The sequence below is a fragment of the Mercenaria mercenaria genome, chromosome 3, assembly GCF_021730395.1.
Source record: "Mercenaria mercenaria strain notata chromosome 3, MADL_Memer_1, whole genome shotgun sequence".
Taxonomy (NCBI): Eukaryota; Metazoa; Mollusca; class Bivalvia; order Venerida; family Veneridae; genus Mercenaria; species Mercenaria mercenaria.
The window spans coordinates 49,669,965-49,697,856 of NC_069363.1; the positions used below are offsets into that span (position 1 = coordinate 49,669,965).

At 34.1% G+C, this 27,892-nt stretch overlaps 3 protein-coding genes across 6 annotated transcripts in view; 1 reads left to right on the forward strand and 2 right to left on the reverse strand.

Moving 5' to 3' along the window:
• The window catches only part of LOC123524854 (coiled-coil and C2 domain-containing protein 1-like), a 48,406-nt gene extending 40,272 nt beyond the window's left edge, over positions 1 to 8,134 (reverse strand). For all 4 annotated transcript variants that reach the window (XM_045303372.2, XM_045303373.2, XM_045303371.2 and 1 more), the window contains exons 1-4: positions 7,988 to 8,134; positions 2,811 to 2,940; positions 1,963 to 2,060; positions 1,023 to 1,220 (exon numbers count right to left, since the gene is read on the reverse strand). In XM_045303372.2, coding sequence (XP_045159307.2) covers positions 1,023 to 1,220; positions 1,963 to 2,060; positions 2,811 to 2,940; positions 7,988 to 8,056 — 495 coding nt within the window. In that variant the 5' untranslated portion in view covers positions 8,057 to 8,134. The remainder of the gene's footprint in view (positions 1 to 1,022; positions 1,221 to 1,962; positions 2,061 to 2,810; positions 2,941 to 7,987) is intronic.
• A 12,038-nt stretch (positions 8,135 to 20,172) lies between these two features.
• LOC123524855 (histone H1-delta-like) lies at positions 20,173 to 22,075 on the forward strand. Its single transcript, XM_045303377.2, has 2 exons — positions 20,173 to 20,654; positions 21,252 to 22,075. Exons 1-2 carry the CDS (start codon positions 20,267 to 20,269, stop codon positions 21,608 to 21,610), a joined length of 747 nt encoding a protein of 248 aa, XP_045159312.2. The 5' UTR covers positions 20,173 to 20,266; the 3' UTR covers positions 21,611 to 22,075.
• A 1,915-nt stretch (positions 22,076 to 23,990) lies between these two features.
• LOC123524856 (uncharacterized) overlaps positions 23,991 to 27,892 on the reverse strand; it is a 39,823-nt gene continuing 35,921 nt past the window's right edge. The window contains exons 29-31 of the mRNA XM_045303378.2: positions 27,549 to 27,782; positions 27,300 to 27,383; positions 23,991 to 26,456 (exon numbers count right to left, since the gene is read on the reverse strand). Of these exons, the coding sequence (XP_045159313.2) occupies positions 26,299 to 26,456; positions 27,300 to 27,383; positions 27,549 to 27,782 (476 nt within the window). The 3' untranslated portion in view covers positions 23,991 to 26,298. The remainder of the gene's footprint in view (positions 26,457 to 27,299; positions 27,384 to 27,548; positions 27,783 to 27,892) is intronic.

Here is a 27,892-nt window from a genome sequence, read left to right on the forward strand (position 1 = left end):
TGGCCTCTAGAGAGGTCACAAGGTTTTTCTATTATTTGACCTACTGACCTAGTTTTTGACGGCACGTGACCCACTTTCAAATTTGACCTAGATATCATCAAGGTGAACATTCTGACCAATTTTCATGAAGATCTCATGAAATATATGGCCTCTAGAGAGGTCACAAGGTTTTTCTATTTTTAGACCTACTGACCTAGTTTTTGACCGCATGGGCCCAGTTTCGAACTTGACCTAGATATCATCAAGATGAACATTCAGACCAACTTTCATACAGATCCCATGAAAAATGTGGCCTTTAGAGAGGTCACAAGGTTTTTCTATTATTTGACCTACTGACCTAGTTTTTGATGGCACGTGACCCACTTTCAAACCTGACCTAGATATCATCAAGATGAACGTTCTGACCAATTTTCATGAAGATCTCATGAAATATATGGCCTCTAGAGAGGTCACAAGGTTTTTCTATTTTTAGACCTACTGACCTAGTTTTTGAAGGCACGTGACCCAGTTTCAAACTTGACCTAGATATCATCAAGATGAACACTCTGACCAACTTTCATAAAGATCCCATGAAAAAAATGTGACCTCTAGAGTGGTCACAAGCAAAAGTTTACGGACGGACGGACGGACGCACGGACGGACACCGCACGATCACAAAAGCTCACCTTGTCACTTTGTGACAGGTGAGCTAATAAAACATGACATATATAAGTAATGTAAATGCACTTGATAAATACATAGCAATAATTTTCACACTAACACTTCTTCTAGAGTTGTTTGCAATGACACCAGTAAGGGTATGATGGTACTTAACATATGTCTATAATATCTGTTAATACATTTTGACATCTTATCTACTTTAGACACAACACATTAAACATTCTGAACTTCATTTAAAGCACTTTCTTTAGGTAACATCTGAAAAAGAGCTTTAGGGTTACAAATTTAATGGAAATATTGTTATTGTGGAAGACTTCTGAAGTATTTTGCATACTGTCATATCATTTTATTCCAGAAATTACCTTAATTCCTCTATCAGTTCTCCTCTGTTTTGAAGTATCTCCCACAGATTTAGCTGCTTCTACAGCATCCTTGTAGTTCTGTAATCTGTCCTCTAGCAAGGCTACCATACCCGTACCACTACCTGACGAGGTCGGAGCACTGGCTGGCTCTGGAATATCTTCATCTGCTCCGCCACCTTCAAGCTCTTGCAATTCACTCTGATAGACAGGGAAATAGTCTTTATGTTTAAGCTGCAGTTCTTAACCAACTAAAATTGCAGGCTATGTGGCATTTTATGCTAGACTTTCAGAAAAATTTGAGAAAATACAATTATAGTTAATTTACAGCAAGTCAAAAACTTAACTCTGATAAATGGTGTAATTGATTTCTGATTTCCACTTGATATTTGAAATATTTAACTTTGCTATAAATCTTTTTCTACCATACCATTCCTCAAACTTTGCGGGTAGGTTAACAACAGCTCTTACCAAGTTTCAGCAGAAACCATGAAATCTAAGTGAAAAAATTGCTAACTGAAAAGTCTACAGCTTTAATAACAAGAGCTGTCCGTAAGACGGCACGCTCGACTTTTCTCAGTGCTTGACTCTGAATTAGAGCTTTGCAAGTTAAAACTTGATAAAACTTTAACCAAAAAATTCCAAGTTAAAAAGAGGCATAACTCTGTCAAAATTGAAATAAGAGTTATGGGGATTGTTTCTCCTTGTGCAGACTTTGATGGTAAATAACTATTTTAAGTTTCAAGTCAATACCGGTAGCTTTGATAGTAACAGAGATATTTGACTTGATCAAAAACTTTAACAATGGCGACGGCAACGCTGGGGTGAGTGCAATGGTTCTACTTTTTCTTTGAAAAGTCGAGCTACAAACCACTTCAAATACTGATAATTACTGGGTTATAATTTGCAGACTACCAAAAAAGGAAGACATATTATGGAATACCAGCAGTTCAGGATCTTCAGTATCTGACAATTCTTCATCATCAAGATCTTTCATACTGGCTGCAATCATCTGATCAAAGTCTGCAGCACCCACTGGACCTATTAAACAGTTCCATGTTATGTTAACCTAATTTGTAAGTGATACTTTTAATAATTTTATGAAAAATCTTTTGGTAAGCAGGTAGGTATGGTATAAAACAGTTACATTTAAGTTCAGTACAATCTTATGATTAAAACCTAAATAAACTGTCCTACCCTTACAATTTAATACGAAATCCAATCCAGATTAATCACTGCCTGAAAGAAAAGTAGTGCCTTGAGCTGTACAAATATATTCATACATCTTGGCCCCTGTGACAGGATGAAGAAACAGAAAATCATGACTTGTCTGTGGAGAAGCTTTAATATCTGAAACTTACTTTAAGGTACAGCTTACAAGTATCTTTTTAATCTAGTTACCCAGTTATGTAATTGTTCAGAGATCTGATTCCTTGTTGTAAAATGAAATCCTCCAAAAACTTGTTACTTTTGAACAGGCATGAAATAACTAATATATGAATTTTTGCAAAATATATATGAAAAGTATAAAAGCAGTGATTTAAAAGGAGTTAAACATTCTGAGCAATGTTTAGAAATGAAAAAGAAATTACCATCCTACAGTGGACTCGACAAAAATGTAAAAGGTACCAGTTTCCTTCTCTTATTTCTCCCTTTCAATTTAAATATGCATTTTTACCTCAAATTCAGGGAAACAAGAAAAGCAGACTCAGCTCAACTACAGACTTGATTGCTTTTTTTTTTTTATGTTCCTCATCAAGATTAAAGAAAACATGAACATCTGTCCCTTACCTCTTGGTCTAGCTTTCTTTGCTGGCTGTGGTTTTCCCTGTAAAGCCATTAACTCTGCCTCTAGATCTTCATCATTATCTATGTCCCCATACAGTTGAGCTTCAAAATCTCCTAAACCACCCATTCCCATCTACAAATACAGAGCATCAGTTTCTGCAGTATGTGGAAAGGGGATTTCGTTTTTTTTTTCAAGCAAATGAGCATTTAAATTTGCAAAATTTTAATCTAAAAACAGAAGGTAGGGAGATATAGAAACCTCTATCGGTTGAATAATTTATCTCCCCACAGCAAACGATACTGTTTGTTTGGTGTTGTGTTGAATTTCTAAATGCATAATTAACATTTTCTTGAGAAATCTGGAAAATGGGTTCATACAGGAATACCAAAGATCAATTAAGTTTTAAATTTATCTGTAAGGTCACAGTATGAGTCATATATATGCACATACATATGAGTATGAGTAACATATAAGGGACGGATCATACCCCATGTACCCCAAGACACTTCCTCCTAGAATACCCAAAGTCGCATAGCTTTGCTTCCGGTTATCATTAACAAAAAACTGTTGATAACAGCATTTTAGTCTGACAAATTTGACGCGATCCTAGGAAACATTGAATTATTTTTCTTATAAATGGGCAATATCTCCACTCGCGTCAAATACTCAAATTCTGTAGTGGAGGAAATTGTCAGCATTGCCGATTTGGGTTTAAATGCTGATTTTGTTGAGAATATGAGATAAATTAAAATAAAACTTACGTGTCAAAAGGGGATTAAATTCCTCATTGATTTATGTAAAAATTATGGAATTGTCTACGGATCTGATTCTAGAGGTATGGGTCTGTACCTCTAGACAATCCTATTAGGGGTTGTCTAAGGGTATGGACCTCCATTTCCAACATGTTTAGGATTATGTATATTTTAAATTTTGTTGAGAATAAAATATCTGATATGATTTAACAAATATTCACCTAAAACAAATCTAAATGGTTCACGGATACCAGCATCCACCCAATTGTTAACATTTTCTTTCGAAACGTAAATAACCGAGGAATACCAAACTTTGATAAATCACAAGGAATCAAACTGGCACAAAATAAGGTTAAGTTACGTTTTGACCAATCTTTTTTTTTAAAAAGATAATAATGTATTCATTTTTTTCCGCATATTAATTTGATAACCATTAGAAGATACACTGAAAATTTTCCTTCACTTGTGAAACAAATTGTCTGTGCCAATTATTTATTGTGAAATAATAACAAAAATAGCAGGGCTTTCGGTAGGTTCTGAAACTCAAGAGTCATTGACTCTTCAGCCTAAATTTTCAAGGGTCAAAATCAGATTTTCAAGGGTCAAGATCAGCTTTCCAGGCTATATGTATTCTGTTATTAATGCAGCTCCCACAGACTTTATCTAAAGGTATGATGGTAGTAATGCGCCAGTATTCCTCCGTGGTCCACTCGAATGTAGTCCCTGACACTATTATACATGTACTACAGTTCAAAAATTTTTGGGGATAAAAAAGGCATTTTTATGCTAGGTATTGCTTTAATTTTCAATTTAATCAGTAATAATATCCTTCTAGAGTATTTTAGAAGAGGTCAGATATATGGAAGATAGTTATATGTAGTTTTGTGATTTTGCTTAGCGACAGCTGAGGATGCTGGGAAAGTTTGCGGAAGAATACATTGTTTACAATAGTGATGTCATTCGAAGTTAGCCGGTGCTCTTGCATTATGGTCGACATATTGTTTTTTCTGTGCTTTCAATAGGATTTGGATTATTTTAAACAAGGAACATGGTCTGGCAACAAGTGAAAGAAAGGAAAAGTAAAATAAAACACTGTAGACTTTGACAATTTAATATGACTCAAAGAACTTCTTAGAGTCATATTAAATTGTCAAAGTCTACAGTGTAGAAATGTTTTTAATACCGTCATACCTAAAACAAGTACATTAGTCAGACTCATAACAGATTTTCTTAAGCAATTCATATTTTAGTTGTCTTATTTTGCACATTGCCTAAAAGTGGGTGGGGTTTGGTGCTTTGCATGATTTTTATTCTCGGCAAATTCTTCTAAATAAGAGCTGCTTTGGCAAAAGTAATCATATTTTTTTTAAATGCAGACTTTTTATTAGCTTTTTATTCAGATTGTACTAGAAAAATCTTGTAAGAAATAATAAAAATGTCCAAAAATGGCGGTCACGAAAACGAGTGACAAATATGGAAAACGAAAGTAAACATTTAAAATTCTTGAAAAAATAACTGTTTTAAATTTCATTTTTTCATCATACCATGTATAATTTCTGCTTATTTAAAGCATTTAATTTGTTTTGGTCTAAACAAAGCCTCGTCAATGATAATAAATTTGCTATAGACCGTGATGGTCGATCGGCTCATATAATCGTATCAAGCACACAAAATAATTAACAAGTGGTACAAACACAATAATCTAAGGCTGCATTGATTATCAATTAACTTTTACACATTGATCAATAAACATCTTTGATAATGACAAGGCATTATTGTACTAAATACAAACCGCAAGATGATCAACGTGTCAGTCGGCGCGTGGCGTGACTGAAGTGTCAGTCGGCGCATGGCGTGACTGACATCTGTCAGTAGCTAATTAATATACGACGCTCTGCCTACTGCCATATTTCCGCTTGTGCCGGCGAACAATATTGAAATTTTGATTGACAAGGGACAGAACTTTCGAACATGAGACGCATCAAAGTAAATTTCCGCGAGTCAAGCCGACGCACAAGGCATATTTTATGCGGGTCAAATACGAGTTTTTCTCGATTTTCGCGGGTCAAAACCTGGGACCTCAGGTCAACCGAACGCCCTGAATAGGTTCATATGCCTTGTCATGTCATAAAGTTTTTTTAACAGTTTTTTCTTTCTGCTGAATGTCCAATATAAGTCATTTACATTTGTTAATCTGTTATCAACAGTTTATTTTGATATAAATTAATCGGCAAGTAACATACTTATTTTCATTTGGAGTTCCTCAGTCATTTACATTCGGAAGAAAATGTAAACAATAGGGTATCTGTATAGGGTTTTTTTTTTACTAAGAAAGTGACACCAATAGTCGGCGTCTTCCCCTTTGGAAAATTTTTCCACAAAAGATCAATTTTCCCCAAAAAAATCAATTTTCCCCAATCTCCAATTCTTATGTTTCAGGGATCGAATTAAGCGGTCACTAACTCTTGAAATTCGAGTGAGAATAAAAAAATCCGAGTAGGAAATCATGGCACTTGAATATTTTCGCAATCATGTTTGATAATCGGCGAATTCGCTCAAACTGTCCTTTGCTCTTTGAAAGCTCCTTTGGGGTAGTTATTTTACCAATAAACATGTGACCGCTTGAAGACGCCTGTCGCTATTAAAAATGAAATTATCGGATATCTAAGTAAGCGTCTAGACGAAATTTAGTTTCGTTTTGGTCGGTGATTCGAAAACGCGAAAATGGAGAGGAAAATCACAGGTTTATTTAGGCGAAAAAGGACAAGGGATACTTAAAATTCTAGCGACACCATGGGCAGTGACCTGAAAGAACTTAAAACTTCTGTGTCCAGCCAAAAGTCCAAAGAATCATCGAGCACTTTGGTTTGTTCTTCTGAAACTAGAAAGTCCTGGCCTGCCTGAACCGTGAAAACGTTGGAAACGGAGCTGAACATTAATTATGAAACCAGATAACCAAGTGGAACCAACCATGTTGCTAGTGGAAAAAATGGCACTGCATTGTTAGTGGGAGAAAAATTAAATTTGATCCCTGAAATAGGATAACTTAAAATCTGAATTGCTGTAAAAAATCTAATGACTAATGTAAGTGTCTAGACGAAATTTAGTTTCGTTTTGGTCGGTGATTTGAAAACGCGAAAATGGAGAGGAAAATCACAGGTTTCTTTACACTGTATATACACTGTAAAAGCAGTATCACATGATGGATATAATATTGTGAGTTTTCCCCAATTTGGCCTCTTTCGCGTGATTTTTCACCATTTGACCAGCACCCAGCGTCTTCCCCAACTCCTTAAAAAAAGCCCTGCTGTATACCATTTAGATTTAAGTTGAAGGTGACTAATCAGAATACTGATTACATCTTATTTGATATTTCATTTTCAACAAAATGTAGTATGTAAACAATCCCACATATCAGAGATAATGAGGTCCGTACCTCTAGTAGTCAGCCCCTAACAGTCTTGTCTAGAGGTATGGATCAGAATGTGATTCTAGAGGTACAGATCCATACTCCCGACTTCCAGTTATGATCAGAAATTGATTGTTGGGAGTATCTCCGTAGATGTAAATGTACTCCTAGACACTTCCAAAATAATAAAAATTTAAAATAAACAAAAATAACAATTTCCAAAATTACGAATTTTCTGGGGATTTAAACTTATGTATATACTGTACAAGAGTAACGTTTAAAAAGGTCTACATGCAATATGCGCAAGCGATAAAACCAGTAAGTTTACATGACTGTGTACTGTGGTTCATCCTCCATTATTTTGGTCCTTCGAAGTTTTGATAGTAAGATTGCCTGTCACGGATGCGACACCTTATTTACCAGTCACTTTATGTACCAGACACTTTATGTACCACTTTGACACTTAGTGTACCACCTATATATTATAATTATAGTAATTGTATCTCATTGTGTAGCACTGTCAATATGTGATAATTACCTGTGAAAACAACTTTGATTTAATCAGCTTAAGACCATAGAATGTTGTTAACATTTTTACTGTATGTGCATATAATTTTACCTTATTAATTATGACAATTAACATTTATATTTAGTAAAAAACATTTCAAGTAACATAAAATAAAACATTTTCATCAAATCAAAACAAAAATGATCATCCAATATATATCGTATATGTGGTACATAAAGTGTCTGGTAGTGGTACATAAAGTGACACATTCGCCTGTCACAAATATTAAAACAATCTGACCATCAAATTATTTTGACTAACAGCATTTATGCCAAACATGTTCGAACAGGAAACACCTAACACGTATTATTCAACGATCTGAAGAATTTAATTCCAAGATTTTCATTCATTTTTGGAAAATCCCAGACTGCTACCTACCCCACCCAACTCAGTCAAATTAGCCACATGAAAATGAGTCAGCGCAGGACATATGTAGAAAATGACAGTTACCTGAGACATTAGTTCAGCACCTTTTCTTCTGGGTGGAGGAGGTGCTTCTCCTTTTTTCTTTCCAAACATTATTGAAAGCTATCAAACAATAATTTTGTTTTATTTATTTTTTCTCTCAGAAAGTCGCCATCTTGAGAAAAGATGGTACCCAACGCAATTTAAACACCGCAAAGTAAGTCTGGAAAGCACACGGAGCGTTTCTTAATAGATCGCAGGAAAAGTGTTATATTTTCTTATGATGCTTTCCTGATTTACCTAAATAGTTTAAGAATGTAAGATAATCAAAACTTTACTTCTCATTCATTCCAAACATAGTTCAGAACGTTACTGAACAGGGGGTATCCTGACGTCATGTGTTCTCGACATACATATATTCTCGAGCTATTATCATATAAGAAAATATGTTCACTTTTTAGTTACCACGGAAAATTGCTATTAAGTGGTGTTCCCTATAAACAAACGCCAATGAGATTTAAAATGATCAATCTTATATTTATTGTGTTCAGTGATTTAAAATTTGACATATTAATAATAATATTAATAATAGTATTGTAGTGCGGATTTCATCTGGTACTCACATTTATATGAATTTTATTAGATAATATAAAGTCCTTACAATTAACGATCAAAATGCTAAAAAATAGACATGTACATAAATAGCTTCAGCACATTACAACATGTTTTTATATCTTCAGTACTTATTCTACATATATGTTTGTGCACATTGACGTCATATTCTTTTCATGTATCTTTATAGCCATTACCATTTATTGTTAAATTGCAATAAATGTAATTGCATGTGGACCTTTCATTCAATGTATACACTTTATCATTGCCACATTGATAATTATACCATGGCCTACCAAAAGATAATTATCCTGTAGTTGTTACAATCTGGCAATGTCCATATAAGGGAAGAACAATATATAAAGTCGCTGTGACAAAATAAATGCTGTTTATTTATATTTAGTACAAAAAAGAACAAGGACAAGATCCCAACAGGAGAAGTCGAAGCCACCATCAAGTTTATCTGATGATATTTTAATGCTCAGGAATCAATAAATGCGTTTCAATAATATTATAACTTGTTGTGTATATTTAAGAATGTCTTAGCCATCTTTTAAATTGGGTATGAATGTAGAAATTCTTAATATTTACAGTTCGATTTGGAATAAATAACTATATTTAAGGCCATTGCAAACTGATTAATAATCCATTGGAAAATATTCAAAAAGATGAAGCAATGAGAGGGCTTTTTCACAGTTTTGACTTTTTGAGAGGCGGGTGCATTCTTCACGAAGCGAGTGGGATATTTTCTTTTCATTTTATTCGTTTAAAAATCTTTAAACACTTCATTTTGTAATAACATATTCATTCGTAAAGATTTCCTTACTAATTTTCAACCATTTATTAATTTTCTTATTTTACATATATTTATCTTTAGGTCACCATGTATACTGTGTGACCCTATACATGTTTGGAAACGTGTATTGTGCTCGAGCAAATCGTGCATGTTTCAGTTAGTCAGCAAGTTTATACCAGGTAAGAATTTATATCAGAAAAATACAACTTGGCTACACTTTCTGTTAAAAAGGGCGCATTTTGGAATTGCCGGGGCAGTATGTCATTTTGGTAGGTACGGTCTGGTTCTCATCTTATTTATTTATTTATTTATTTATTTATTTATTGAAACAATATTAGTTAAAATAAGGAAAAGGTATTTAGCAGCCAGCTTCAAGTAAAGCATTTTTCACTAAAATCATCCTTTCTATCTCGCTGAGGACAAACCTTAATATCAGGCAAAAAGCTTGCAAACAGACAATAAAAGTCTGCAACTGACGCATGATGGAACACTGTAAGTATCCGCTGTCAAGCCATATTATTTTCGCGGCTAAGCTGTAAATACTAAATATAAACATGAACATTGCCATTATAATTGATTTTATTGCGTTTGGTAGAATAACGATTTTTTTCTGTTTTTGTTAAGATTTTTTATTCTTGCTTTGCAATTCGCTCGTTTAAAAAGTGCGATAAATGAGTGTCTACTTCAAACGAATGGAGATCGTGAATTGCTTATAATTAAATAATTGCGAGTTTTGATTTTACAAAATTTTGACATGTCAGTAACAGCACATTTTTTTCTAAACGTATGCTAAATATTTTAATTAGTTTTTATCACTCCTTTTAAAGATTATCGCAATGTATCAAGTGTTGCATTAGGACATTTGTTAAGTGTAGTTATTTTCCTTATTTCATATTGTGTTTCAAAATAATACCATTGTGGATCATATTATGGCATGTCAATGTTACAATAATCAATATAACTTATTCATTCAGTCTTTGATAAAGTTATTAAAAAGCCGAAACATGTTTATCCATAATTTAGAATATTTTTCTTTCTATTTGAAACATATCTTATTATGTAGATGTTATGTTTTATATATACCATAGTAACCATTATATATTCATCGGATATTTATTCAATATTTTTTTTTTGTAAAATATAATTGATATTGTTAGGTTTGAGTTATAGTTTGTTGTAAGAAGAAAAAATAGACTGTGAGTAGTTAGCATCAATAGATACTTGTTTCATGCAACATGAATATGACTGCTCCTTTTCCGAGGCTATACACACGGAAATATGCCTGACTCTGAAATCTGCCTTGACAGGGATGATTGACCGATGTCTAAGTTTGTACCTTTTATGTAAAAATACCTTATCGCCTCACAGGCCTTAATCGTATTAATATACCACTAGCGTGCAAACCAATCACTTCTTTATAAGCACTCCGACCTCTTCTATTATGCGTAACCCTTTACGTGGGAATTTAAGCTTACTAAATGGAACAATGGCGGATCATAAATTACACAAGGAAACTGTACCTGTCGAAAAAGATCGGATGCGTCAGTCAATGCAAGGGGATGTCAAGAGTTAATTCATTAAGCTTCCTGAATTATTTTGAACCAAAAGAGACAAAGTTCGGTGTCTGCGGCCAATATATACTAAGAACTGGTCGAGGGCTGCTGCGTTTCGCCAGTATGGCATTCTCCATGAACTAAGATAAGATGGCGGACAAGGAGGGAACATTCAAGGGAATTCAGCATTTATTTATTAATATTAGAATCAAGAATAGTTATTTAGATTGCATATAATTTCTAGCATAGACAAAAGGAGAAAGAATTAGGGTAAAATTTTAATGGTAATTTCCTAGACTTTAAGTTTATGGGCTCAGACATGGCCGTTTCAATATAACTGGCAATAGTTATTTAGACTTGTTTTAAAATTAAATGGTACTTTAAAGACACTTCTGTGAGAAGGTATGTCAAAACCTTATTTCTATGGAGATGCTGTTTACAAAACTGTGTAAAATTCCAGGTCATGGCAATTTGGTAGAATAACAATACGCTTTGTTTAAAAGAGGTTATGACCAGAAAAATCGGAGACACATGTTTGGTTGTAGCCATTTAACAATTAAACGCTACGCTTTCTCTGATTGTGTCTAACGGATAGGCTGCTCTTAAAGCACATTAGGACTGAGTGCCTTCTGGCCTGCTTGTGAAAATTTCAATTATTAACAGATGCTTTCATATACCGCTGCATGGTTTATGGTTTCAAGGAGAGGCCTAACTATTCTTACTGATCTTTGGCATTGTTTTCGTTTTTTACTGGACATTCCTATACAGTTTTATTCAAAGCTAGCAAGTAGTATAGGAGTAAAGCAAAAGTCCTGTCCTAAGTAACATTATGCAAAAACGACTTTTAAGGGATCTTAGCTCATGCTTGTATCACCATTTTCACTACTTTGACAGCAAACTCTTATTTGTTTTTGTTGGTCTCATGCGGTATCAGTTCGATTCACGCATGTATTACAGATAATACATCCAAAGTAGCCAGAACGTATATGTTTTCAGTGAGACAGAAGAAACATAGTTAACTTAAAGACGACTGCCTTTAGAATTACTGAGTTCTTCTTCCATTTGATTTATCAACTTCTGATCAGTCTACCCTTTTTGGTATTCTTAAAACGTTAAGATATTAGTAGAATGTACAGCTTGCATATAGCATGCACATTTCTAACAGAAAAACATGGATTTCTTGCTAAACGTTGTACTTGCTGTTTAAATTTGGTAACGAGAAAACTAAACCATCATGGCGGCATTTACTATGACTTTTCCTGCAGCTCAAGGGATGTTTCTGATGGTATAATAATTAATTTTTTATTATATACTATAATTACTAATAGAAATGACAGAAAATGAACTTTTTTCTACATATTCAATGTGCTTAAAAGTGACAGGAGTATCTCCAAGACGAAGAGGAACTGAAAGTAGACACACATTAACTGTGCATTAAGTTTTGGATATATCAACCTAAACTGCCGTATGCAAGTTACTCGTATAAACAGAAATCGGAACTTATGTGGAAAAACTAGAAAAGTATGTTAAAAGTTTGAATTATTGCAAATTTTAAATAGAAAGAAAATTACATGTTTTTTTTCTAAGACATTTTTCTCCCAATGCATTTGTGTTGTCTGCAACAGAAATATGTAAAGTTTATTTGAATACTTTGTTGAAAATATTAGAAAATGGAAGAGCTTTCTTCAAGAAAAAAAATAGAAAAGGTAAGAAGTCAGCCAACCATATATATTCATGAACATGGGCAATGTACGATGTAGATGGGTAGTTTTGGTATCGTGACTCAAGAGACCCACTGTGAGTTTAGCTCCGAACTTGTGGTGTACAACGTATGACCCTTATCATAGCAACGAGACATATTGATCACGGCTTCAAGTAAGTCAGAAAGTTGTGGGTGAATGTAGTACATATGAACTTTGACAACAGTTATACGAAATGTTACAGGAGATTCATTTTGATAGGGATGAATGCAGAGGACAACTAGATACAGCTAAATTGCCTTGTTTTTTTTAAATTAACTTGAGTGTTTGGGCTTGTATTGACTACTTGTATGTATTACAACATTTACGTGTGGCTTTATCTTTTGTGACCGTCGTCCGTCGTGTGTCGTATGTCCGTCAACATTTTCTAAAAAATCGTCTTCTTGAAAACCACTGGGCAGAATTATACCAAACTTCACAGGAATGATCCTTGGGTGGTCCCCTTTCAAAATTGTTCAACCGAAAGGAAAAACTTTAAAAATCTTGTCCAAAACCGCAAGACTTAGAGCCTTGATATTTGGCATGTGACATCACCTTATGGTCCTCTATCAAGATTGTTCAAATTTTGCCCCTTGGTTGAAAAGAAGCCCTGTCCCGGGGGCCACAAGTTTTACATAGACTTAAATAGGAAAAAACCCTTTAAAATCTTATTGTCTAAAACCACAAGACCTAGACCTTTGATATTTGGTATGTAGCATTGCTTTGTTGTCCTGCATTGCTTTGTGGTCCTCTATCAAAATTGTTCAAATTATTACCCTGGTTGAAAAGAGGCTCCGCCCCGGGGGCCTCAAGTTTTACATAGACTTATATAGGAAAAAACTTTAAAAATCTTCCTGTCTGAAACAACAAGACCTAGGTTTTTGATATTTTGTATGTAGCATTGCCTTGTGGTCCTCTATGAAGACTGTTCAAATTGTGCCCCTGGGGTGAAAAGAGGCCCAGCCTCGGGGGTCCCAAGTTTTACAAAGACTTATGTAGGGAAAAAAATAAAAATCTTCTTGTCTGAAAGTTCAAGGCCTAGGCCTTTGATATTTGGTATGTATCGTTGCCTAGTGGACCTCTAACAGGATTGTTCAAATTATGCCCCTGGGGTGAAAAGAGGCCCCGCTCTGGTGGTCACTTGTTATATGAGTTATATAGGAAAAATACTTCAAAAATTATCAGATCATATTTCCTAGACTGTTTAATTATATTTACCTGATTTACCAAGTGATTACGTGTCACCTTAGTGTGACCTTGACCTACTGACCCACTTTCTTGTTTCTTTTAGATACAACCTTGAAATTTGGATGACATGTACAGTTTTGCATACCGATCTTAAAAATGACTTTCAGTGACCATGAATGTGACCTACTGACCTACTTTCTAATATTTTAGCATCAGTTTGCCATTTGAAACATGTGGCTCATATTACTCAGATGAGCGATTTATATTATAATTAGGGTCATCATGACCCTCTTGTTTATATTAGGATAGGGACAATTTCGGTAGTTTTATTTACTGTGTTTTTTTTTTTAATTTCGGATCAGAACCCTGGAGTTGGGGACTCTTTCTGCAACTGATAAGCAACTTGTTCTGATTTTTATTATATACATTATGTTTCGGATAACACCAAGCCGTCATTATTAGCACTGCTTTGCACTAGACAGAGCTATTCTTTTCTTGCGAAGTAGTGTTTTGGTGGCCGGACCTTTAGCGGCGATTTTTGAGCTATGTCAAAGCATCTGCAGTACTTGAGCTACATATGAATGCATGCTGTCGTCTAGGATTCTCATTTTGTAGTCTGGCTTTTGGACTTGTTTTTTTTTCTACAAATCAAGCACTTTTCATTTGAAGAACAACTTCATATATATATATTTGTCTTTATCATCAATTTATAGGTACCTCAGTCTTGATAGACTTTGGACTTCGTACCTATACCTCCAGCACCCAACACCATCATCGGAACAGACCAGAAACTCTGGGCAGAAACTCGTAGTAGCATTCTATGTCAGATATTAGGTATCTTGTAAAGCTTTTTTGTTAGATCTATAAGCTATACGAGACAATTTTTGTAACATATTTGAACTGTTTAGCGAAGCTTGTAAATACTTTTCACATTCCGTTCGTCAATGTTAAATACGTCTCAATAGCTCCTAGTGCGAATGTCGAAGGAGTACAAGTACAATCAGTTAATACAACCAAATACTGTTCCGGAGGTATAAAGCACCAATAACTTGCGCAAGAAAGGTTGTCAGATGTTATCTTAATATTTGATAAAAGACAATTTATTAAAACGTTGTGTATTTTCCACTATTTAGACATCCTGCAATACACTTTCTATTACATGTTTTTCAGTGAATTGTCGAAATATATATGAGTGGACTGTATTTTCAAATAATATATTTTTAACTGGTAAGAAACTATAAAATGGTTAAATTTAGTCAAACGTGAAATAAGGCCTTAAAAACTCTTTGTTTCCAGTAACATGCTAAAACAAATAAGGGTAGTTAGGTCGGAATTATTTTTTGAATTTTCTTTTATTAAGAGAAACTTTTCGGAAATTATTTTTGTGTCAAAAAAATAATACAAATAATGGGGTTATGCCTTTAGAGCATCAGTAAGTTGATTTATAACATCACTGACCATGTTTAAAGCATAGAAAGTGCAGTTTTGCAACTTCTTGTTAAAAAGTTGATAAAGATATTCTCCAAGGCCATAAAACATTTAGGGTCGGGCGAAAATTTTGGGTAGGTCGGGATACCGGAAACAAACAATATTTTTACGCCTAAGAAGAAAATTTGTTTGCATTACATACAAGAGCAAACTATGATAATCTTTCACCCATGAACACCATAGCTTTCATTTTCACTCGTGGCTACGCCAGTCATGAGAATATTACATCTGGTGTTCAGTCGTTAAATATATTTCATTTCTACGCTGAAACAAACAAAGCATTATTCTCTATATATTTCTCGTTTTGTTTTTAAAGCTCTGTGCACCCCTTTAAGGATGCGAACTTACAATACCTGCTTTATTTTAGGTAATGAAAAATATATTTTAACAGAAATGACCACAACTATATCACAGGTCTACAAAAGTGTATAAAAGTTCTGAAAAGAAAAACAAATAGTGTGACTACTTACATTTCATACATTTATTTCTGTTTCCTGACTTATATCATTTTGTGAAAAAATCAGATTTATTCTCATTTAACTTCCTGATACCTATTACTGTAAAACTGTTGTCTACAGATCTGATATTCATTTTCAAATATTTTCATATCATTTTACTGTTGTCTATCTACTTTCTTTGTCGTTAAAATTTAGAATTGCAGCTCAAAATACCATTTCAACTCTAAAGGCAACACCTGCAACAGAAACTGCGAACTATAGTTCGGTAAAGATTTATTTTTTTACACTTGTTTTATAAAATACTTTTTATCAAATTAACAAACGGTGTGAATTCATTTTTTTCTCTCTCTCAATATTTTCGAGGAACACGTATTTGCAGTATGAATCTATGTTAATAACATTTTAGTTTTAACTCTGCGACACTTTTAAATTATGGCACTTAAATACAATTGAATAATTTGATCTTCATAACAATCGTGTATATCAACGGTTGAAATGTGATACTAAACATTTGTAGGATCATTTACCATCTTTCTGACATGTTAGACACTACAAATTCAATACATTTCCCCTAAATTATTGTATATTCAGCTGATATAATTATAATGTTATCTGGTGGTCTTGATTTTGGTGTCAGTTATGGCCTTGTAACATTCCGCACCTTTCTCTGCTGTAGTAAAACCAATTCACGTTTGTCATTAATAAAGTTCCCTTTCTGAGTATCTAAGACAAACCATTACAGTACGTTTCCTTTCTGTGTATCTAAGACAAACCATTGACAAACGATTACAAAGTATTTCTGAAACATTATTAACAGCCAAATTTTGTATGAGGCGATATTCGTCGTTAAAGAAAATACGGTTCCATTATTTTGTAGCTTCTTTGTATTTCTGTTGTTCTCTGATCCATGTCATCAGGCACAACATGGTTTTTCTCTTGTTAATCTGCCCTTTAAAAAGGCAATGCGTACACGCATAAAATCCGCTAGGTTAACTTTTTTATAAATACACTTGAATTGTTTGTATTTTACATTTCATGTCCTTTGTTAACAGTCCTTATTACACAATAGGAAGCAGCTGACATCAGTCTAGTAACAAGGAAACAAATTATTCCTCCAGCTGCTGCATACCGCGTAACGACAGGTGCAGATGTTAACTTAGCTATATTCCATCCCAATATTCATTGTCATGCAGCATGTTCAATGTCGAATGAATTCCCTTACCAACAATACACATACTGACGGCTTTATCAAATAAATCGTAAAAATGTAAAGCTTGTTCCGCACATTTTAATACAGATAATCTGAGCATAGACGGACAATTAAAAGCAGATCAAGATGAAATTATCATAGATTCAGAACACAACTGAAGATTTACAACAGTGGCAGTGTCAACAAAAAAGATAAAAACTGAGTAATTTTGTTGTGCATCGTCAGATTTCATAATACATGTAGTTTGACACAAATAACGACCATATTAACATTTACAACATCCAGATCACCAGCTTAAAGATCAAGATCACATTTAGACTGGCTCCCGTCCCTATATTTGTTCTGTCATATTTCTCATATATAGGTTTCCTTCAGTAACAGTGGAAGAAACTCCCGCAGGTTCTTTCTATATTGACATTTTTTATTTCTCCTCGCTCCTAACATAGGTATGGTTTAGCCATCAGATAAAAATGTAGTATCTTAGACATTTAAAATTTACTTATAAAATCTTAGCAGTATTTATAAAAAAAATACCGTGCCAGGGAGCCAGGCTAGGTCACACTTAAAGGTAAAAGATTTAAAGTTTATTTTTTCTTGTTCGTTTAGTAATGCATGGGTATTCAAATAATTTGACACAAACATTAACCAGAACAAGACCGTTCCCGTTTGGAAATCATACCTCTACCTTAAGGTCACACTTGAGAGTAAACGACATTACATCATGTTTCTTACGTTGTCTATAACTTTTGTATGAATTGATGGATATCAACGTAACTAGACACAAACACTCAACAAGACAATGAGATTGTGTTGTTTGCAAGACCTACCGGTAGACCCCAAACAAAAAGGTCAATATAAGACCCAGACCTCTAGCTCAAAGGTCAAGGTCACATTTAGAGGTCAAATATTTGATCTAATTTCTCTTGTTTGATCTATACCTTTTGTATTGTTTGTACACATAGATAAATACCCAAAGAATTTAGACCCCTAAATCAAAGGCAAAGATCACACAAGGCAATTATTCACAGAACTTTCACATAGCTGAGGTAACCGTGTCCTATGGACACATTTCTAGTCTACAGTAATCATGGAACGTTACAATTACTATGGTCTGTTTTTTCCACTGTGAAAAAAATTGTCAATTTGCCAAATTATTCTGAGAAATAACTGATACAAGTTGGCGTTTCGTCTCAAACGTTACAGCAGTAAGTGTAACCGCATCGATCCGTCTGCTCTAATAGAACAAATAGATCTTATATTTGTAGGTACATACAAATCATGCACATGATATAAATTGATTCATTAATCATATTCGATCTGTTTTTATTCTGTGAAATTGTAGCGAACTTGAAATTGGTCGTAAACTAAATATACTTGTTTGCAATAATCAGGGGAAGTTAAATAAATTTGTGTGGACAGGGGAAGCTATATATATTTGTACAAACATGAGAAAACCAGAAATGTAGATGTACCATCTATATATCTTACTTTAACTGCGTGTAAATTCTTGATAGTAAATAACGTTTTAATGATTGTAAAACAAGGACATCACAATGTAGACAGGATAAAAACTGTAAGATTGGAAGCAATTTAAAGAATGCAACCAAAGCAAAGTAAAAGCAGACTTGGTTTGACTCAGTCTGTTCATGAGATAGTAATGTAATGTGCCACACCCCTCACACCCTCTAGCACCGGTGTGTGTGTGTGTTTGGGTTTAACGTCTTTTTCAACAATTTTTCAGTCATATAAACGACGGTGTCTACTTGTAGCAGTGAGCACAATGCCCAACTTTATAGTGCTGCCTCACTGGAATATCCCGCTGTAGACACGTGGCATGATACCCCACCCAGTCACATTATACTGACACCGGGCTGACCAGTCCTAGCACTATCCTCTTAATGCTGAGCGCCAAGCGAGGAAGCTACTAGTACTTTTTACGATTTTTACTACGTCCAAATTGTGTATGAACGCGAGCTCAGAATCGAACCCACGACTCTGCAATATCGAACGCGTGCATTCTATTCCCACTAGGTACGAAAAGTCGCGGGACGCTCACCCACTGGCTGACGCTGGAAATTATATTATAGTAAAGTTGATTGGAAACCATGGTCCTAACGGACCAAAAATAACAATACCGAGACAAGTTTAAGTTTAACAATATAATTATGATAGCATATTTTATAATGAAATGAACAGCTTTTGGAACATTTCATAAACGTTGTTTTATGTCATAAAGTTAAGAACTTAAGATAGAGGTGTATCTATTAAGCTTTAATTTACATAACACTGCTCACTATTTACAGTAATTAAGATGCTAGGAAATAGTCTTGTTAAAATAGATGTTGTTTTGTAATTACCATTGAGTCACTCTTTAGTTAAAAAATATATGCTAGGCCAAATCAACATGCAATCTCCCATCAAAACATCATGGTTTATCCCCTTAATAATAAATTTTGATAAATCGAAAGTTTAATATAAAAGAAATCACAAACTGATAAAATAAAATCATTGCATCAACTCGTACATAATTTTGAGTGGTGATCATAATCTTATAGTCTTACTCCGCCCAAGCTTCATAGTACAACAAAATAATGTTCGATGTAGAGTTAACTAGCTTCTAAGACACATATCTCGTTAAAAGTGAACGGTTTTATCAATGGTGTGCATCTTAATGCATGCTACTGCGCACTACCGACATGTACACAATTGTACATGCAAAAAACATACTGTGCTATGGGTCGTCATTCTAAACTGATATTTCTGCAGGAAAATGCAGATAAAAGCAATGTTTGACAATTGAAACCTTTTGCTCAAAGGTATGTCTACATTCAGACAAGACTAAACAACGCGACATTTTGTACTTAATTGTAAATTTACATTTAATTGCCAAATCTGGACAGATTTTAACAAGAGAGTGTGTTACTTTAACTGGTCTAAATGCAGAAAATAAACTATGTCATGTTGTAAAATCTATGGCTTGAGGTAGACAAGGCATTGGGTAATCAATGTGCATCAAAAGAATTTTGTTAACGTAACACGCAGGTAAAGTATTTTGAATAATATGTTATTTTGAAAGCACACTTACAAGAAAATTTGTACCGATTTATCAGCGAGCGACCTTCCTGGTATAATGATCTCTATCACGTTCGCGCGCTGAGCTATAAATAACTAAAGCGGTTTAAACTGAAAGTAACTTATCGTAGCTCTATATAACCAGACGTGATTTTCTCATAGGCATAATATTCATTGTGTTTATTCTGAAGTCAGACCGGATTTAGATATGGCTGATACCGCTGTGGAAAGTCCAGTTGTAGCGGACAACACTGATAATGCAAAACCTGAGGAGGTAAAATCTCCGGCGAAGAAGACAAGTAAAGCGAAAACACCGAAAACGAAGGCGACTCCCAAGGCAAAAGCTGGGAGTCAGAACAAAAAACAGAAGAAAACAGTGTCGGACTTGCATCCAAAATATAGTCAGATGATCAATGAAGCTATCGCCTCACTGAAAGAAAGAAATGGGTCATCAAGACAAGCAATTCTTAAATACATTATGGCGAATTACAACGTGCTTCCGGATGAAAAACTTGTAAACAACCATATTAAAATGTCTCTCAGAGCTGGAATTAAAAGTGGAAAACTGAAACAAATGAAAGGATCCGGCGCATGTGGTAAGTAGGATGTGTTAATTTTTTTTTTGGGAGGGTGGGGTGGGGGGAGGGAACTTGAACGTACTTAGTTTAAATATTATATGGAAATACATTATGCTCAAGTAATTTGAACATGAAATTTAACGTCATGTCAATAAATTCAAAGAATTTATGTATACATTGAATGTATATTAAATGGCAATGTTTGTTAGGTTTGAATTATAACACATTAATAAATGTATAGATAAACACAATATGGCTATGTAATGTCACAAAAACAGTTGTTAACTAGAAGTGTTATTAACAAATGTTACTAGGTATGACATGTAATTTTGATTTAACTCATCATAAACATACTTTGTTTTTCATGTATCCTCAGTAGCGTTGCTCCTAAAGTACTTTGTTTAGACCTCAAAGATGATGTTACTGTTACTGCAATTGTTAAGATTAAACTTTTAGTGGGATATTAAAGAAAAGAAATTGCATGTTAAAAGTAAAAAATAAATACCGTTACAGAATTCAAAAAGGCAAAACTACTTTTCTTTCTTTGTAATCTAAAATGTAGCTAATTTCATTATAGTAACTATATATTCATAATCAAATACATTTTCGTTTCAGGATCATACAAGCTTGGGGAAAAGGTTACTGAGAAACAGTCAAAGCCTAAAGCAGTAAAGTCGGCCTCCCCGGCCAAGAAAGCCAGTTTGACAAAAGTAAAGAAACCAAAAGCGGCGTCGAAGAAAACGAAATCTCCGGCCAAAAAGTCGTCTGGTGGAAAAGCTAGTCCAAAAACAACACCACAAAAAGCCAAATCTTCACCAAAAAAGACCACAAAGAAAACAAAGAGCCCCAAAAAGACAAAAGCGAAGAAAGAGAAAGCGGCGAAATCTCCAAAGAAATCAAAGAAAACAGCTGAACCCGAAGCAGAAGCTGTCACCGAAGCACCTGCTGCAGAGACGAGTGAAAGTGATCAGTGAATGGGAGGAGTATGGGCTCATGAACATAAACTCTAGTCGGTACAGCACGTGATGTAAAATTGCTGGAATATTTGGCAGTATTTACGTCTGTAAGGAGCAGACTTTAATTTGGGAACATTTCTGTAAATTTCTTTCATTAACGTACTTTCATTATTCATTTCATTCTGTTTCATTCAACTTCGTGTTAAGATTAATATTGAAAATGACTTTACTTCATATAGTAATGAGCATATTCACCCCATTTAAAACCTACACATAATTTCATTCTTTCATTTTCATGCAGCATTTTTATTTGTATACTTTTTATAAAACATTTCTTTGCTTCTTCTGAAGATTTCAATGTACATATTCATGGTTTAGATGCATTTTTGCATATTAGTGTATTTTCTCAGTTGTGTTCCTTTTCCCAATTGTTAATATTATTTTATTATAAAAATGGTAGCTACATTAAATGTGGATAAAAGATATTCTGTTATGTTTCCAATAATGGTATTTTCTCCCAGACGGAAGTTATTTTACCCGCTGACATCAGAAAAATACCCAGACGGAAAATGAGCTTTTCCGTTAATCCCTATTGGTCATATGACTCTAAACTATACTGGTGTGACTTCATTTCAAAATAGGCTGCTTGAAAAACGAAAACAATTACTCCTGTGCACCAGATTAGCGTTTCCGGTAAATGGCATCCCCATGTCAGGTGACGCTCGTGCTGTTAATACATTGCTTATGTATTATTATGTCAAATATCTTGATAGTTGCTCTTCCATTTTATAGTATATAACTTGAAAAAAAAGAAAAACAAAAAAAACTTTACGTTACAGATGATGAAACTTAACTGTAACTTTATAGTTTGGCGTCTTTGAAACAGCGTGTCATCATTTCTGTTCACGGACGTTAATTTAATGCGCTTCGTTTAAATTTCGTTTAAATACAGCGGAGTGCAAAGAGAGTGTTTCGTTTTGCTTTCCTTATTCTACAGTCTGTAAAATCTCAGGAAAATAATCTACCACTGGTTTGAAGAGCCTCCTTACCACCGAAACAGTTACTTTCAAAACGGTTATTCCCATCTACATATACAAACAGTAAACGATTATAATATTCCTTTATTTTTAGCTCACCTGTCACAAAGTGACAAGGTGAGCTTTTGTGATCGCGCAGCGTCCGTCGTCCGTCCGTCTGTGCGTCCGTGCGTACACTTTTGCTTGTGACCACTCTAGAGGTCACATTTTTCATGGGGTCTTTATGAAAATTGGTCAGAATGTTTACCTTGATGATATCTAGGTCAAGTTCGAAACTGGGTCACGTGCCGTCTAAAACTAGGTCTGTAGGTCAAATAATAGAAAAACCTTGTGACCACTCTAGAGGTCACATTTTTCATGGGGTCTTTATGAAAATTGGTCAGAATATTCACCATAATCAAATCTAGGTCAAGCTCGAAACTGGGTCACATGCCGTCAAAAACTAGGTCAGTAGGTCAAATAATAAAAAAACCTTGTGACCTCTCTAGAGGCCATATTTTTCAAGGGATCTGTATGAAAGTTGGTCTGAATGTTTATCTTGATGATATATAGGTCAAGTTTGAAACTGGGTCAACTGCGATTAAAAACTAGGTCAGTAGGTCTTAAAATAGAAAAACCTTGTGACCTCTCTAGAGGCCATACCATTGAATGGATCTTCATGAAAATTGGTCAGAATGTTCACCTTGATGATATCTAGGTCAAGTTTGAAACTGTGTCACGTGCCTTCAAAATCTAGGTCAGTAGGTCAAATAATAAAAAACCTTGTGACCTTTCATTGGATCTGTATGAAAGTTGGTCTGAATGTTCATCTTGATGATATCTAGGTCAAGTTTGAAACTGAGTCAACTGCGGTCAAAAACTAGGTCAGTAGGTCTTAAATTAGAACCTAAATTAAAACCTTGTGACCTCTCTAGAGGCCCTTTTTTCAATGGATCTTCATGAAAATTGGTCAGAATTTTTATCTTGATGATATCTAGGTCAAGTTCAAAACTGGGTCACATGAGCTCAAAAACTAGGTCACTATGTCAAATAATAGAAAAAACGACGTCATACTCAAAACTGGGTCATGTGGGAACAGGTGAGCGATTCAGGACCATCATGGTCCTCTTGTATTTATTAGATACAACATTCGCAACACGCCATGAATGGATCACATATATCTCTCGCTTTGCATTACATGACTGCTACAGGTTTTAGACACGACAAAGACGCACTTCTGCGAGACGAAGGAAATAATATACAAGCGCACTTCTTAAATTTACTGACATATAGGGTTAGGACAATGCTCACATTATTCTAAGATAGTATTATTTTAATAATGACTATAGTCTGGGAATATCAACACCTGAGAAAACAGAACAGAACAGAACATAATTTTATTTCAGTAACTTATACAGTTATAGTATCTCATTACATACATACAATTTTATTTATAATTAGTTCATGGTCACATGATAAACTCAAACAATGTTTAAGTAGAAAGGAAACATATAGACAATTGTAATCACATTTTGTGAATGGAGAATAGACGTTATACAACCACCATTCGCAGTTACAAACGCGAAGATTTTCTTTATACATAAAAGGGAGAAGCCACATTCAAGAACGCAGCTTTCTGAAACAGAAAGCTTATGACAGCGTGTGTATGGATGTGTACATACTTGTACACAAAATACACTGATGAAATAAATATATAGACAAAGAGGACAAAACGAACAAGTAAAGTACCGCCCCGAAACAGTGGCAAAACACGACTTAAAACTTCAAACCGGTTTATGGATTGTTATACATTCACTCTTAATCCCCGCTATTTTCCGCTAAGGAAAGTGTAATTACAAGTTATCCTCAGTTGGCGAATCCCTTACACACGTAATGGTAAAGGAAATAATTGCACGTAAAACACAAATATATAAGAAACAAGCCTGCAAAGCCATAATTACATATAAAACTGTCTTAAAAGCAGATGCAGTCAGCAAGATATAGCTATAGGTCACTTGGAAGACACAAACTCCTTTCAAAGTAAGACATTTAATCGTATGGTCGCACGGTCGCCGACGTGGAAATAGCATATCCGTCGAATCGAAAGCTCATTTCGAATATTTAATTCGAGTATATAATGCAACAACCATACTTAAAAACGAGGATAAATATAAAACAGGGATCTTGTACGCAGCACATGACACCGTTTTCATGTGAACATATTTCAAATACTCAAACTGTGACACTCGTATATAGACCTCTCTGATATACAAATAGATTATATTTCTGTTAAGTACATTAAATATTTCGACAGGACTGAGGTTTTGAAAAGATTGATAAAACCAAAATTATGCACGGGATGTACAGATTTGTAATTATTTAAGACAATTTAAGACAATAACATATTTTGTAATTTCTCAAGATAGGTTTATATCAAACTCTGCTAAAATGAAGATATTTCTTTGTAAAATATCAAAAATGATGAAGTGTAAACGTTTTTGTACAAGTCTGGTCACATTTGTAACAGCCAGTCAGTCAATACACACATGTTACCCGTAGAGTAATTATTTATACAATACAAGGATAATGGTAATCCCCATAGATATTTGGGAAAATATTTTTAGGATGTGTTTTGCAGTATGATTGCTTATTTGAAAACTTTTTTGGAGGATTTCTCCGTGTTTGTCTAATGGGAAAAAGTAGTGCCAAGCGGACTGTAACGGAATGAAAGAAAGACCTGTCTTAGTAACATTTTCTAATGAGCAAATATATTTATGCAGAGTACGGTTATGTTTGTATTATTTTTGTTTAGTAGAATTCGTTGAATTGAGACACCCCAGTCTTTACGAAATTGTTAGAATACCATTTCGTTTAAGTTTCTTCTTACACATTGATCATCCCACAGTCTGTATATGAATGTAGTACATCATGATGCGCCCTTTGAAACGATACGACGTCATTTCTGTTTACGGACATTTTCTAGCGATTTTTTTCTTATTTTCTCCTGTGCATAACTGAACGAGTTGCATTTTATATTGATCGACAAAACCTATGTAATAACCTAACACTAACCTCTAAATATTGCCCACCTACACTTTGATATTGAAAGTATGGCAGTGCATAATTTCTAAAAATAAGCATTTAATTTGACAAATGGGTGAGTATGACGCTGAAAGTTACTGAAAACCCGAACAAAATAATGATATTGCACAGCTACCAAACCACCACATCAAACTTGCCATTTACAATTGATATAAATATCTTTACTTCGTATGGTTTTATCAACTGTAATCTGCACCAGGAAAACATACATCCAATTCGACCAATATTAATTTTCCTAGTGTATAAGTCATAATTATAAATATTTAAAAATCATAATTGCATTAAAATACTTTTTTTTCCAAAACTATCACTGCGTTCAAAACCATATAAAAATTTTAGGCTATATATTCTTCAAGTCGTCAAAAAAGACTCATAAAGACACCAATATTGATTGTCCAATAGTTCCTTACATATTGTAGATACACAATTGACATTGAACAGAAACGATTATATAACCTATATCCACAAATTTCAATCTGAAAGTAAAAATTTAGTATATGGTCATTTATATGCGTCGATTCTCCATGAATTTATTCACGTTTTGATTTGACGAATGTAGATCTTTATAAATATTTCAAAAGAGGTTTTCTAGGTATCTTCACCGATTGGTTGTTCATTTTCAACTATTTTCATTTCATGTTCATGTTGTCTATCTACTAATTTCTTTGTCTTTGTAAAGTACAATATTGCCGCTCCTAAAACCATCCCGGGAATCAAAGTTCCAAACGCAACAGCTGCCATTGAACCTGCAATAAAACTTGATTGAAAAGTGTTTTGACAGCACAGTTAATAATCTTTCAAAATAGCAGTTCATTGAGATAAGTTACAATAATTTGATTTAGGTCGTTTGGGAAACATGTTGCACAGCTTACAAATTAATCAATTTCGAAACCTCATTCCTAGTGGCATTCACCGTTGCCAGGATTGGGAGCAGCGAAGCCGGGAAAGGAGCTACTTGTACTGTTTTAGGTCCTTGGTCCTTCCGTCTAGAAAGCAAACCCACGACCTCATTGTGATGTAAATCTTTATTAAGTATCTTCTAATAGTAAGTATCAATAATTTTATTGGCTCGAAAGCTTTGTGATGCTTTAAATTATGAACAGAACTACCATTATGTATGTTTTGTTCACAAGCACTTAATACTGGTTTCATTGATTTCGTTATTTCTCTATATTAAATAGATTATGTATTCAAAACTTTTTTTCTGAGATTTAATCTACAAACATCATAAAAACATACCATGTAAACGCAATGATAAGTTTAATGTTATTTGCACGGCAACAGTCATGTACGATAATTTCTCTATTCTTTCATATATTAGATACTCTTCAGAATTCTTGTACATTTTGTTAATTCGAGTGACATTTAAGTATAACCAATGGATATATTGCCGGTGTGTGTGTGTGTGTGTGTGTGTGTGTGTGTGTGTGTGTGAGAGAGAGAGAAAATCAGACAATACTTATTTTTGAACAAAATGGGTTACATGTTTTTGACAGAAAGATAAGTCACCTAATTTTCAGAAGACCTCATATTTAATTTATGTCTCATGGTCTGACAGATATAGAAACAAAAGAAACGATCAAACATACCTGCGCTATATCCATTCTTTGATGGTAGTGTTGTTAAAGAGTCTGTATGTGACTGTAGAAACATATCTGTAGCCGACAAATGTCCTATGAAATAGTTAATTGTAGTTACTTTACTGAGTTACATTCTAATTTAAGTTCTTGTTTCTGAATTAATATCAAACGAACAGTGCTTAGGACAACTCTACACAATTTCATTTAAATTTAATGCTTTTGGAAACAAAATGTCGGAATGCTAAACAATTTACTTACTTGTGTATAAATCACAAACAGCAGCGGAGCCTATCTGAGATTTCACATTTCTGGTGTTAACAGAGAATATATTGCACGTTGTATGCCCACAAAACATGAATGATTTACAAGTAAATCCATAGTTCTCTACACAAAGTTGTGCACAATTTTCTACAGTGGAGTTAGTAAAGGAAACGCTTAGTCCACTAGATAAATGTTTATCAGGTGTCATTGTAAAATCAAACAAATACTTTCCTGGAAATATAAAAAATACATTAGTGAAATTATTACAGAAGCACAAGTAACATTTATACGTGAATTTAATGAACAGCAAAACAAAAAAAAAAAAAAAAGAGAAAAAGCGG